Source organism: Tachypleus tridentatus, chromosome 8 (genome assembly GCF_004210375.1).
Source record: "Tachypleus tridentatus isolate NWPU-2018 chromosome 8, ASM421037v1, whole genome shotgun sequence".
NCBI lineage: Eukaryota > Metazoa > Arthropoda > Merostomata > Xiphosura > Limulidae > Tachypleus > Tachypleus tridentatus.
Window position 1 is genome coordinate 118,148,286 of NC_134832.1, and position 14,944 is coordinate 118,163,229.

Sequence of the window (14,944 nt, forward strand, 5' to 3'; positions counted from 1 at the left end):
TTTCCGTCATTCAACATGTTTAAGGCCCGGCATGGCCAGGTGGATTAAGGTGTTGGGCTTGTAATCTGAGGGTCGTGGATTCGAATCCCCGTTGCACCCAACATGCTCGCCATTTCACCTGTGGGGGCGTTACAATGTGACGGTCAATCCCACTATTCGTTGGTAAAAGAGTACCCCAAGAGTTGGCTGTGGGTAGTGTTGACTAACTGCCTTCCCTCTAGTCTTGCACTGATAAATTAGGGACAGCTAGCGCAGATAGCCGTCGTGTAACTTTGCGCGAAATTTAAAACAAACAAACAATCAACGTGTCTTCGTCAGTTGCCAATAACGATTTAAAGCACAAAACAAGTAGGACCAAGATTTTAACTTTTAAGCTGGTACTAACAAGTGGCTGATATGGTTTCTACGGAACCCCTCTTTCTTCATATTCGAGCAATAACAGTGAGCAGAAAGATATCTCGCTATGTTTACAGCTGCAAAAAGCTGTTTAGAACGAACTGGAAAAGCCAAATGGGAGTTAGTACCCAACTGGTTCTTACTATTCTGGGATCGCTGTTTATGTTATTGAAACTATCTTCTCGCTAAACCTTTGTCAAGTGGCATACGAAGTAATGTTAGTGAAAACTGTGGCAAGTTTGATTATATTTATTTCACCTTCAACCTTTAGTTTGTAAAATCATTTCCTGTAATGTGTCTCTCGTGTTTTTCAACTGATCTCGTAAAAACTAATGAAATTCTAATAACCCCTACATCGGATTTAAATTGCGTCACAGCAACGTCTCATCGCGTGGTAGAATTCTTTGGCTCCGTCACCCCGAGTGAAGCCTCCTTTTCAATCTAAGCCATTTCAAGTATGTCGCTGAAGTTACTATGTGCACTTGCGAATTCCACGCAAACGAAGAAAACAGTTTTAGCACCTTGCACAAAATTGCGCTTTAATGTAGCCTTAGTTTTAGCATGATCGTGCAGTATACAAGACAAGATGTGGTCATTGTGTAGAAGTGGATGGTATAAAGTCTCTTTAAAGGTAAAGTTTTTGTAAACTAGTTGACTCAGCTTTCTGTCATATTAAAGTTTGGTGATGAACCCCAGCTGCACTCAGTGAAGTAAGTGTATGATAATCATACAGGACAAACATTGTAAAGGACTCAGGTTTATTTTAACAAGACTACTTCATCGCTCGACGTTCTATTCAACAAGAATTAATCTACATACAGGTCAGCCAGGTTATGAATGTTTCTAACCGACAATCTGCGCGGACGGTGCGAACGTCCCGGCGAGTAGAAAGCCACAGGGCGACGGTCTCTTACAACACTACTTCAACTGTTCTTCTTTCGCGGAATTTTCACGATATGAAATCAAGAAGACAGGTGTTCAGTCGCAAGAATGTCAGGTGAGTGTCGTCATAGCAACGAAATAGCTCTATATCTTGCAAGAATTGATAAGTTGCTTTTGAGTGTCCTCATCTAAACATTTAGTCTAATAACTTCCTACCAGATGTCGCTCGCAAACTTTCACTGTTAAACTGAGGTTAACCAGTAAAATTGTTTTACAGGAGTACAAATTCGGGTTACACCACGTTTCCGTATAGTAATCGATAGGTTATGTGTATGCATATAATATTACACATTCATGATATTTCTCGAAGAAAATATTATTATACACACTCACACAGATGTAAGTGTATATATATATATATATGTAGAGAATGGGGCAAAGTAACTATGCAGTTGTATTCTAAAGAGGCTGGTATGGGTATTAAAATTTTAATTGCAATAAAATACAGAACAACTTCTCGACTTTCTTAGGTCATTTTAGCCGTCTTTAGAATGCATTTTTACATCAAGTAGGTTTCTCGTCATAATAATTATACATTTGTTTTATTTAAAACGTAATTTGATTTTCTGGCGTCCTACTCCAAAACAGACAATTATAAATTTTTCTCAGTCGTCTTCGTAATATTTTCTTTAGTACATGTCGCTCGGCATGGCCAGGTGCTTAATGCGCTTGATTCGTAATCTGAGGAGCGCGGTTTCAAACCCATCAAACGTGGACTAGCTGACTTCCTGTAGTCTTTCACCATTAAATTAGGGACGCTAGCTGAGATAACCGTTATGTAGCTTTGTGCGATATTCAAAACAAACCAAAACAAATCTTTAGTACACCAACCCTACAGTACCACTTGCACAATACACAAATGTAACAGACTGACGTCCATCTGTCCGCAAAATGTTATTTGTTTTGTTTTTTTTTTAATTTCGCGCAAAGCTACTCGAGGGCTATCTGCGCTAGCCGTCCATAATTTAGCAGTGTAAGACTAGAAGGAAGGCAGCTAGTCATCACCACCCACCGCAAACTCTTGGGCTACTCTTTTACCAACTAATAGGGGAATCGACCGTCACATTATAACGTCTCCATGGCTGAAAGGGCGAGCGTGTTTGGTGCGACCGGGATTCGAACCCGCGACCCTCAGATTACGAGTCGAACGCCTTAACCCACCTGGCAAGTTATAAAACAGATCATCACTAAAGTGAGAACAAGATTTTATCTTGTATTTTTTTCTAAATCTCTTCCTTAATGATGCTTCTTCCTTCTTTAATAATGTAAATTACATTTGGACACTTATTTTTATCAACGAATTTTTTTTAAATAAAACTTCTAAAAATGTGGTAAATTGAGTTTGAGTCATCGTGATGTCATAGATGAAAAGCGACTTTTTCTGCTGGAGAATTGAAGCATATGTTATAAAATGAACTGCTCTCTGACCGAAGGAAACTCAGGTCCTTTGAACAGAGTCCATTGCTTACAAATCTGCAGGAAATTTGTAGTAGCTCGATGGTAAGTTACATTATTTTTTTTTTACTTCAGTATGAGGATAAAATGATGAAAAACATTGAAAATCAAGTAGCCAAAGTGGAAAAATGAAAAAATGACTAATCACGGAAAAAGTCTGAAACTATGAGAAAGAAAATGAAACGTCAAGATGCGAGTTACAGCAAGAAAGAGATAGGCTGGCTCACCCAGTTATGAGGCAAGATTCAGTGAATAGAAGCCAGAAACAAACATGATATTCAGAAGCACATCGAATTGCTCACCAAGATGCAGTGACAGAACAATTTCATGACAGAGAAGTACCACGTTCAATTCTCTAAGATCCTAACCGAACAATCGTCCTTAGGGCAGCGTTTTTGCTAGTATAAGATATTTTATCACATTTAACTTTACAATAATTTCCACTCAACCCTGTAGGTGACAGTGTCCTCCAGCTATAGTTGTAAGTAGGAAGGAATGCTATTCAAATTCAATTTATTATTTTAATAATAATAGGTAGGTAAGTTTGGACTCGTTCACATTATCAATACAAGTGTAGCCATTTTCGAAACAAAGAGACGAAAACAAGTTTTAAAATCAATATTGTTTAAGTCATGTTTAATGACATCTAAAACATCAACGGCCGAAATTCAGTGGGCTTTTTTAAGTCCTTCTGTCTTGAGAAGTTTAAATATAGAAATCTAAACTAACAGTCAGAAACGATGTGATTGTGTGTCTAGATTGCTCTTTTAAAAAGATGTTGTCTTGGAGTTGTAACAATTTGAACAGTTAGAAGTGTATTACCAACCAACCCTTTGGCTCGGTTAATAGAGCATCCGTTTAGCATGAAAAAATCTGATGTTCAAGTCTTGATGTGAAGAAATACATCATGTTATAAATACCACATTGGCGTCAAATTAGAGACCGTCCCACGGCCCTTATGTCAGGCCCGAGGTCAAGCCTTGATTGATAGGAAAAGAAAATATAGTTTGTTTTAGTAGTTAAAAATGTCTTGCGAGCAAAAGCTAAGGGACCAGCTCTTTATTTAGGTTGGTAAAGCACTCGTCTTGCAAGCGACAGGTCGGTTTCGGATCCACATCTGAGGTGTAAAATATATCGTTAAAGAAAAGGAAGCAACATGATATATTGACAAGTTAGATTAAGGTTTTTAGGCTCTAGAAGATCTACCAGTTCTCACGTAATTTCTAGTAGTGTTACATTAAAATAACTGTCTTCTCGGAAATTCACAAAATATTCACACGTTCAATTAACATATTCCCGAGGAAGTAAAAATTGAAACCAGAAGGGATTCGAACCTGCGGTTCTTGCTTAAATTGTTTTAGCCAATTAGACTACCTTAGTTAGCTTAGAGTGTTTTGGATACTCCCGACTAAACTTCAAAAATTGTAGGGTGCTATTTTAAAATTCTTATGTTGGCGTTATTTTTTTGTACTTTACATTTTTTTAAATCAGAATATAGAATGCAAAAATGATACATGGTAGAAAAATACATGTACAGAAACAAAGATTAGTATATAGAAAGTGGAACTTTACGTACTGTTAATGTGGCGAACCTTTCCCTAATTTGTTCATTTTAATTTCTCTGGTTATGTTGTTTTCTATAGAAATTACTGCTAGGCCTTTTAATCTCTCTTGTCCAATTGTGAAACAAGAAAATAATTTTAATGAACTTTAGTCTCAGAAAAGATCTTTTGCCCCTTCCTACACTAAAATTAATAAAATTCCTAGAAAAATAAACGCGGATTGGCATGGCCAGGTGGTTAATGTGCTTGACTCGAAATCTGAGGGTCGCGGGCTCGAATCCCCATCATACCAAACATGCTCCTCCTTTCATTCTTGGGGGCGTTAAAATGTTATTATCAATCCCATTATTCGTTGGTAAAAGAGTAGCCTAAGAATTGGCTTAGGGTGGTGATAACTAGCTGCCTTCTCTCTAGTCTTAGACTGTTGAAATAGCGACAGCCAGCGCAAATAGCCCTCGTTTAGTTTTGCACGAAATTCAAAACAAATAAACGTATTGGGAAAAAAATGTTTTAAATTTGGTTTGCACACACACACACACGCATATACACAGATATATATATATAAAGTAAGACCTTATCTTGTGTTCCATGTGGTATTAAGTTCTGCACACATGCATTCGCTACAAATATCTCTTTGCTTGATAACTTGTTGTTTGCTTATTTCTATCATTTTTGCGCCCCTGAAAGCTTGCAGTGTGTTCTTCGGGCCCTTCAAACCCGTCCTAAGCCAGCCACGGTTATGGGTTTCAAGTTTGGCTTCTTTAATCATTAAGAAAGGAATTTGACAAATAAATCTCTTGGGATATCTCAGTCGGCTTGTAGAACTCGTAATCCAATTGCGTTTGTTACAAGTGCCGACTTTTAACCGTTTTAACTCTAAAATGTTAAGAATTGCATATGGTTCTTCAAAGTTAGAGCTTTTCCGAAGAACGTTTGGTATCTTGTAAACATTTTCGTTTGCTCCACTGCCTCATGGTTTAGCGACTAATTCAGTAGGGTCTCAAAAGGAAGATTGTCTTTGGGAAGATATGTTGCTTCTAGATATATTTTCACATTCATTCAGGTCTAAAAACTCTGATTTCTGACTGGTTGATATTTTTCTTTGAAATATTAGCAACACATTCAGCTACGTCTTCAGCATTGAATCATTATATCTTCTAAAATAACACGTTAATATTGGTAACTTCATCTACGTCCTTAGCGGCGTATACCGACCACTTGTGAGGTAAGACGTTAATAATCAAATTTGATCACTTCTAAGATTAGACGTTAATAATAATACCTTCAAACAGACCTCTGTATAGTTCTGAACGTTGATTATTTGTAAGGTAAGACATTAGTAATAATACCTTCACTGTAACAAATCTTGCTTGAACTGGAGTTATTACGTTGACTCGTTTATTATTTACAGCTTGTGAGATAGAACCTTGATTTCAGGTGTCGAAACTTTAAATATCTAGTAATTAATCTGAAGTGTATCGTAAATAACGATTTGACTTGATGTTTTCCAAGATAACGCTTTAATTTAAGATGGTTTTCTTATGTAGCTCTTCAACTACAGATTTTTGGTAGATAACGCTTTGACTCAAACTGTGTTTCTTATGTGGCTATTTGACCCAAGATGTTTTTTTCTCAAGGTATGTTTTACAAATAGCTCTTTCATTCAAGGTATGTTTCATGGATAACTCTCTCAATCAAGATTTCATGAGACTTCATGTTATGGTTCTATCATCCATATAATCTTTGCTGTTCTTTAGGTATTAAGTTGGTGGGTTCAGCAGTCGTAACTGGTGATCGTCCCTTGTAAGCAACTTTGATTACTTGTAATCCAGGTCTCTCTCTCTTGCTGATGCTCTTCGTATCTTATAATTTCACATTTTCTCCACTAGAAGTAAGCATAGTATCAAATATCTCGAGTCTGTTTTACAATAAAATCATCTTTATAAATAACAGGTGTATATGCGACAAATGTTTAAGCAAAAAAATGTCCAAAGTAATGATTTGACATCTTATTCGTTTCACAGGGTGAACAATATCGGACTTAATAGTGTATTACGTGACTTATATTACTTTGAAGATAAACTAGACCCGGATTATAACATATAACAGTACTTTGGTAGGTGTTACAATAAACTAAGCCACACGACTTCTAATAAGCTAGACCACGGGTTGTACATGTATCACATGATTTTCCTTGTTTAAGATTAAATTAGAGTATAGTTTTAAACACATTATGTGACTTTTGTTGCTTTACGCTTAAACTAGACAATACATTGTAAGGTATCTAAAAGTTTGGCCCGGCATGGCCACGTGGGTCAAGGCGTTCGACTCGTAATCCGAGGGTTGCGGGTTCGAATCCCAGTCGCACCAAACATGCTCGCCCTTTCAGCCGTGGGGGCGTTATAATGTTACGGTCAATCCCACTCTTCGTTGGTAAAAGAGTAGCCCAAGAGTTGGTGGTGGGTGGTGATGACTAGCTGCCTACCCTCTAGTCTTACACTGCTAAATTAGGGACGGCTAGCGCAGATAGCCCTGCAGTAGCTTTGCGCGAAATTAAAAAAAAACAAAGAAAAACAATCCAAAAGTTTAAAGAAAAATTAGGCTTTAGGTTGTAACTTATCGCATGAATATTTGTTGTTTAAGGATAAATTAGATCTACTTTATAACATATTACATTTGTTTTGTCGATTGAAAAAATTAACCGACATTGTACATTATAACCTATCATATATTTTTTTGTTTAAAGATAAATTTGCAGTATACAATTCAAATAAATAGAAGGGTGTTAAAAATTATCTTTCCTATTTTAAAGTTTAATAACTAACTACCTAAGGAAATACCACTATGCAGTTTTCAACATCTTGTATTCAACTAGTTCAAACAGTTTTATTAACATATCAGTAGACTTTTACGTGTGTACTATTAGTATCTCTCAGCATGTATAACAAATATTCGACTTCAGTCTACGATGGCTACAACATGCCAACAGTTACAGTGGCGATGTTATCCGTCATCCTTGTCCTTAGTTCCATGTTGTTTGCTAAAGGTGTGCGATACACGATATCCTTAATATACCCCTACACTTTCGTTCTTTACTGGCTTCTATAATTTTGCTGCACCACAGTCACTAACGACAAAATTGAGCCTTTTATTGCAATGTTGGAGTAATACTACTCATGGCAGTGAAGCAAGCAACAAAAAACATGAAATAAAAACGGTTTGAGTTTGGCTACAAAAATGTTGGAAACTGCATGTTGTATTTCATTAGTTAATTAATGAGTCAATTTTAAGTATGAAAGATAATTTTAAACTACCCTGTATTTATTATTTTGATCGCTTTGGGCATCATAACGCCCCCACGGCTTAAAGGGTGGGCATGTTTGATGCGACGAGATTCGAACTCGCGAATCTCAGATTACGAGTCGAACGCTTTAACCTACCTGGCCATACCGGGCCCCTTCAGTAACTCAACGTTTAGTCTGTAGGCTTACGACGGTAAAAGTCGTACAGATAGTACACTGTATAGCTTTCTACCTAATAACAACATTAAACAAAATATTCAACTCATAAGTTTCCTGGCGTTCATAACGGACCTCAACAAATACATCACAGGTGGGGGCTCGAAAATAAGGAACACTTTCTACGATGTCTTATCATTTTCAGCATTTTTGCCAAGTCGTAAAAATGTGTCTTGTTCCGAGCTCAGTGACGTGACCAAAATGTGAAATAGAATCCAGATTAGGAATATTAGTTACGTTAAAACAGTGATAGTCAATATGGTTGATGGTTAACTCTGGAGGGAATAGAGGTTAAAAAAAGTGCTCCACAACCAAAATAAACAATAATTTCTGTTATTTTCTTATCTCAAACGAATTCCACATTTTACTAGTGAATAAAGAATAGTTCCACAAAACACGCAACAGGTACCAAGCATAGCAACAAAACAATTTAACTATTTGGAATTAAGCACAAAGCTACACAATGGGCTATTTGTGCTCTGACCACCACGGGTATCGAAACCCGGTTTGTAGCAGTGTGAGCCCGCAGACTTACTACTGTGCCACTTGGAGGGGGGCATGTGACAGAATAAACTGGCACTGTGTGTGTTTTTTTCTTACAGCAAAGCCACATCAGGCTATCTGCTGAGTTCACCGAGGGGAATAGAACACCTGATTTTAGCTTTATAAATCCATAGACTTATCGCTGTATCAGCGGGGGACGAAACTAGCACTGAAGGAGTACATGACTGAACCATGGAATCCCTCTGATATTTCTCACTAAATCAAGGCACTTCTTGTGACTACTCACAGAGTGATGATTAGTGTCAGACGATCGCACACATTCTAACCTCGCAGTCAACCATTAATGAATTTTAACTAATGTGTTAGTACTTTCTGATTACTGATTTCGAAGTTAAGACTTACTGAAGGCTGAGACCATACTTGTACAGGGTTAATAGCATTATATTAAATCGAATTGGAATATGCAAATCAATAAGTTATGTCACCACCACAGTCGAGATAAAGTTGTGGTAGAGTGGTTTGTAACAGAATCACATGTTAATATTGTTTAATATCGTAAAAAATTGTGCACTTTTAGGAAATGGTATGTAACAGCTCTTTGAGATACAAAATATTCATGCACTCGTACCATAAAGATGTGTTTGGATCGAGGACAACCCTTATACTGAATGGCATTCGAAAACAATGATCATTTTAAGACATCAAGACCATCCAGAAAGGAACCTGCAACTAGTCGTATCCAGACTTAGTAAGTGAAGTACACTGTCTTGTAAGAGGTAAGAATACACTGTAATCGTGTGATCAGGCTCCAAAAGCGTTTTAATATTACATACTTAACTTTTAGTCCCTTGGTAGCTCTTCAGTAACTTTCAAAGCTTACAACGCTAAAATTACAGGTTTCGATATTTGTAGTGGACATTGCACATATAACCCTTTTTTATAGTGATGCACTTAACAACAAGTAAACGCACTTAGCCTTCTGTAATTTATGGGGAAGACTTTTAATGGTGTATTTATAAAAAATTAATACATGATATACTAAACATATTAAAATATAATACAAAACTATTTTCTATTTCATTAATTAAACGTTAGTAATACTGCTGAAATTTTTTAATTATTCCAATACATAAAGTTTATTGTGAGAAATTTTGCCATTGCGTATTTCTTAGGTACTTCAAAACAATATTGTCTACCAAACAACGTTCTTGACGATCATAAATTAAAAAAAAGATTGAAATCTTAAAAATGGATTTTAACAAATGTAAATAATGCAAAGGGATAAATCTATGTACAATTAATGTTTTTTTGAGGGATTACACACTATTTACACTGGACCTCAAAATATTCTGGAAACTATGCTATTGGTCACTGGTAGTTGTAAAAAAAAAGATAAAAATATCCAGTGAGCAATCTAACATAATCTCCTTAACTTCCGAGAATGGGAAAGTTGACACTAGATGTCTTCCGAATGAATTTTGTTTCGTACGTACGTATATAATCTAAAAATAGTAGGACCACATATAACTTCCCATATTTTATTTCTAGCGACCATTCGACAACTACACTTGCCATGCTTGATATTGAAAGCCTAATAAATGACGGCTAATAGAAACGTCGGAATCAGTTAGGAGTTAAACGTCGGTTTTACTGCTTTGTGTGTGTTATGTATGCCACTGTTACTAGAGGTGAGGCTGATCATTCCATGTGTTCTGTGAAATCTAGAGAAGCGAAATAACTTTCTTTACCACCGTGTGAACAGTGAATAACTTTCCTTACCACCGTGTGAACAGTGAATAACTTTCTTTACCATAGTGTGAACAGTGAATAACTTTCTTTACCATAGTGTGAACAGTAAACTCTTCAGTGTGAAAAACATGAATAATGTCCTGTTGAATGTTGGTTCCTTGTTGATGACACACCGGAGTACATGATATCTAAAGCTGAGAACTTTCCATAGGCACCTAAAACATGTGGCAAAAGGAGCATGTACCTCACACTTTGATTACTGGGGGAAGGGGTGCAAGCTGTAGATGTATCCCACTGAAACTTTTTTCACATAGTGTTCATACATTGTTCTTGGAAACCAGCTAAGTTGCTAAGTTCATTTCGTTTCCTAATGGTATTATTAACAAGTTGTGTTAAATTGACTAAATCATGCCCCTGCTATGTATTTACCAAGATTGTAATTAAACGATTCATATGTGGACATTATTGGTCGTAATGGACAATCTGGTTTATGAGGTTTGGGGATGCTGTGTATTTGTGGTGTGCGTGAGTCAGTTTTGTGTAGGAAGGAATAAAGTGTTTGTGAAATTGTGTTGGCTTTTTTCATTTTTAGTAGTATTTTGCTTAGTTGCATTTTGTGTGTCTTTCTTAGATTTGTGTGTATTGGTTTAAATTTGTTCGTGTCTGATAGGATGTTATTCATTTTTAGGATGTATTCATTCGTGTTCATTATGACTATAGCGTTACCTTTATCTGCTTTTAGAATTTTTATGTTTTTGTCTTGTTTTAGGTTTTAATGGAATTAATGTCTCTTTTGTAAGGTTGTTTTTTAGTTTCTGTTTTGTGAAATTATGTTGATGGTTTTGTGAGAAAATTATTTGAAAAAATCGTTTAAGATGTTGTTTTTAGGTGTTTCTGGAAAATATAAATTTGTAATTTTACCTGGGAAGTTTGGCTGTTGGATGTCAATAAAGTTATCTAAGTTGTCTTCTTTCTGTTGGTTGTTTTTGGTTGATTCCTTGTTTTTGTTCTCTGTAGAAAGTATCACAAGTCTCCTGGCTAAGTCTTCTAAACATGTTTTGATTTCTATGGCTGGAATGTACCTAGGTGCTATTGCGAAGTTGAGTCCTTTGTTAAGTAGATGTATCTCGTCTGTGTTTAATTGTCGGTCGGATCTGTTAATTATGAGGTTAGTCAACGGTTTGTCGTTTTGGTGTCTTTTCTGTTGTTTGCATCTTAGTTTTTCTAGTTTTTTGTTGTGGCAGATCTTTAACGATGAATTAGACAAAATAAAACAATACTTCATCAACATCAATAAGTTTCCTCCACAAACCGTAGAAAACATTATACGCACACACCTAGACAGAAAGCAAAATCAACCAACTAAAGTAAATACAGCTCACGGATCAAAAAAACCACGAAACCATATACTGCTGTATACCATATATTCCTGACATCAGCAAACAAATAACCAACATTTGGCAAAAACTAGTAACAAAATATGACATTCCAGTTACTACCAAATTTATTCAAAAACCAGGCACAAAACTGAGGTCTATACTATGTAAAAACTACACGGACAAACACCACACCAACATTATTTACAAAATACAATGTGATAACTGCCACGACTTCTATATTGGAGAAACAAGTAAAGAAATGGAAACCAGATTCAAAGAACATAAAAAGTCACCTTCACACGTTTTCGAACACTGCAAGTCAAATAAACACAACATAACCATAGAAAACACTCAAATACTAAATAAAGAAACAAACATAAACAAACTCAAAATTAAAGAAGCCTTACTTATACAACAACTTAAACCCAAAATAAACCAATATAAAGGAACGCCTTTATACTTATATTAATATAATAAAATAAATAAATTATATATTCAAACATCTAATACCGCCCTCTACATTCCGACACTCAATTACACAACCCCTTTCAAACATGTGGTCAGCTTCCGGTCAATTACCTCTTTCTTTGTGAACCTGACGATGACCGAAGAAGGTCGAAACGTTGTTCGCTCTTCTATGTAAAATATTTTCTCAACCCAAACGAGCCGTTTTTGCATATAAATTTCTCAACAAGTGGGTTTCTCGACATCACTGATTATTATTTCATTTGAGTCGCAGTTTGAGGGTCGCGGATTCGATTCCCCGTCAAACTAAACATGCGCGCCCTTTCAGCCGTGGGTACGTTAAATGTTACGGTCAATCACACTATTCGCTGGTAAAAGAGTATCCCAATGGTTGGCGGTGGGTGGTGATGACTAGCTAACTTCCCTCTAGTCTTACATTGCTAAATTAGGGACGGCTAGCGCAGATAGCCCTCGTGTAACTTTGCGCAAAATTCTAAAAAACAAACAAAAAACAATTTTCTTTAGTTCTAGGTCAACAAATGTCCTCTGAGATTCTAATAATAAAAAAGGAAAAGTATAACTTATATTGAGAGTTCAAGAATGATGAACCAAACGTTTAACTGAACTACTTTTTTAAAATGTTTACATGTCTGAAGGACACCAAATAAGAAAACAAATGAATACAAATCAAGGTTGAGATTTCAAAGAAATGATCCAAGCATTAGCTAGCTTCAACATGGGTAATGTATCCAGTATTTTAACATAGAAGAACTCAGCGTATTGTGTTATAAAACTCGACATTTTTAGTGACTATAAACGAGGTGTAATTTTGTTTTTTGACATTTTGTTTTAGACTTTCTTTGATCAAGTAATTAGTCGTAAACTATACAAGAAATCATAACACTATGAAACACAAATTTTGTTCCTGGAGAGTACGTGTTATTTCTTAATTGCTTATATTGTAAAAGTACGGAAAATGGCCATTATTCCCTTCAAACTTTTCTTTTGTGACCTGGATAATGAAATTTAGAAATTAACCTATTTTCTATGTAAAACGGGCAAATTTGCACATTTTCAATTACATAAGGTCTGAATAAAACAACATATGAATCAAGATTTACATGTATTTATTCTAAAGTTATACAAAAATGTTTAGAAGTGAGTAGTTTTTCGAGATTTGCGACTATAATGTAAATCACTTTCACGTATCAGCCCCCAAATAGTCTCCCATCATGTTTTCGTTATACGCTCCCAGGTCATAAAAGCAAAATTTGAAGAGAAAAATAAGTCTTTTTCATTTACTTTAGGCATAAGCAATTGGAAAATAACACTTTCTGCCCAGGAACAAGAAAAAGTAAAAAATTTTGTCACGTAGTGCAATCAGCATCGTCAAATTAGTCATAAACAGTTGTTTTGTTGTGTTTTTTTTTCATTAGCGAAGAAGCTGTTTTTCCCGGTTGTTTGGTGTTATTATTTTTTCTAATAAAACCCTGCTACATGCATATATTATACAGAATAAACAGACGAAACTGATTAACATAGTTATTATAAATTGCGTCTGTAACCGTATATCAGTTCATATCAAATATTCAGTGCTTGGTTGGTCCTCCACATACTCTAATAACCACCACAAGACAAAGTGGCATGCTGCTCATGAAATTGATGTCACACACCGTAATTTCATCCAAACTTGTTACTAGAAGGTCAGCTACATTAGCTAGTTTAGGATTATGGTTAGCAATTTTCGAGCTTAGTTCCGCCTAAAAATTCTCATTTATATTACAATTTGAATACTTTGCTGACCATGGCAATCTTGTAATGTCCTCCTGGTTGAGATAACAGTGTACAATATGCGAATTGTGGACACAACACAAAAGTTATAGTCGAACCTTGCCCTGGCATTTGGCACAAACACCGCCTCCGTGCGATGCCTTTTGGAGGTGCCATTGACGTTTTGCTGGAGGATATGAAGGGCAATTTTCTACCATGATGAATAGCTGCTCAAATATGTACTGTACCACCTCCTGTGAGTTTCCTGTGGGAAAGACAGTCTTCTCTCATTGGTTCTTCAGGCAAACGACGAACATAAATCCTACCATCAAGACTCATCTGAAAATATGATATTCCACCAGTGTCCTAAGCAAAAGTTGGTATGGCGTGCTATCTTACTCAAATAACACAGTGACGTCAATGAATTCTGAATAATATCGGTTTGCACCTAACCTTTCTTGCAAGGTAACCGTGTTTGGTCAGTTTTCTATTCGCTATTACTCTGGATACCCTGGAATGGATATGCTCATGCTATTTCTGTCGTAAGGTGTAACAAGGCTTCTTTCAACTTTGACGTATTAACCTGTTTCAAAACTTGGCCAACTTGAGGAGTAATATTTCGGCATCTGCCAATAGATTTTTCCCGGAGCAAAGTTTCTTGTAATCCGATGATGTTTCATGATTCTGGATGCAGTACAGTAGGGGTACCTTACTGTTCCAGCAATGTTCATTTGCTTCAACCATTTGTGGACAGTTGATGCATCATATCTTCTGGCACGTGACGAGACATGACTATATACCAAGTATAGAAAAATTATCTAATCGATGGGTTACTTTATTTTGAAAAAGATTATACTATAATCACGCAATTTTATTCAAAACAGGTATGTTTATGTGTTTTGACGAACGTATGCTCAAAACAACTTAAACAGACCAGAATAACAATTTGCACGTGTTTGTATCATCACAAGCTACCTTCTCTGTTACTATTCAGGCATTGACTCAATAATTAATCTATGCGCATAGAAAATAACATCAATATGGAACAGTATGCAAAAATTTTTGTCATAATTATACTGTGGTGATATGAAGATCGCCAGATGTTGATAATTTGATAGTGTGACAATACTTGAATGAAGATGATTCTCTGGTGTGGGAATACTTGAATGAAGATGATATGGTAAGGTGAGGAAACTTGGACGTT

General features: G+C 36.0%; 2 protein-coding genes across 19 annotated transcripts in view; one reads left to right on the forward strand and one right to left on the reverse strand.

The window, feature by feature from the left end:
- The window catches only part of LOC143223306 (3',5'-cyclic-AMP phosphodiesterase, isoforms N/G-like), a 188,591-nt gene that overhangs the window by 107,136 nt on the left and 66,511 nt on the right, over positions 1-14,944 (forward strand). Inside the window, exon 1 of one of the 7 annotated variants that reach the window (XM_076451127.1) lies at positions 1,237-1,393. The exons of the other annotated variants lie outside the window; for them this stretch is intronic. Within the exon in view, the coding sequence (XP_076307242.1) occupies positions 1,353-1,393 (41 nt within the window). The 5' untranslated portion in view covers positions 1,237-1,352. Of the gene's footprint in view, positions 1-1,236; positions 1,394-14,944 lie in introns of those variants that run through there. 7 annotated transcript variants of the gene reach the window in all.
- LOC143223307 (uncharacterized) overlaps positions 1-14,944 on the reverse strand; it is a 36,178-nt gene that overhangs the window by 6,353 nt on the left and 14,881 nt on the right. For 3 of the 12 annotated variants that reach the window (XM_076451142.1, XM_076451141.1, XM_076451140.1), the window contains one exon: positions 12,114-14,532. The exons of 7 other annotated variants lie outside the window; for them this stretch is intronic. In XM_076451142.1, the coding sequence (XP_076307257.1) occupies positions 14,319-14,532 (214 nt within the window). In that variant the 3' untranslated portion in view covers positions 12,114-14,318. Of the gene's footprint in view, positions 1-12,113; positions 14,533-14,944 lie in introns of those variants that run through there. 2 more of the 12 variants (XM_076451139.1, XM_076451138.1) reach the window with 2 other exon arrangements.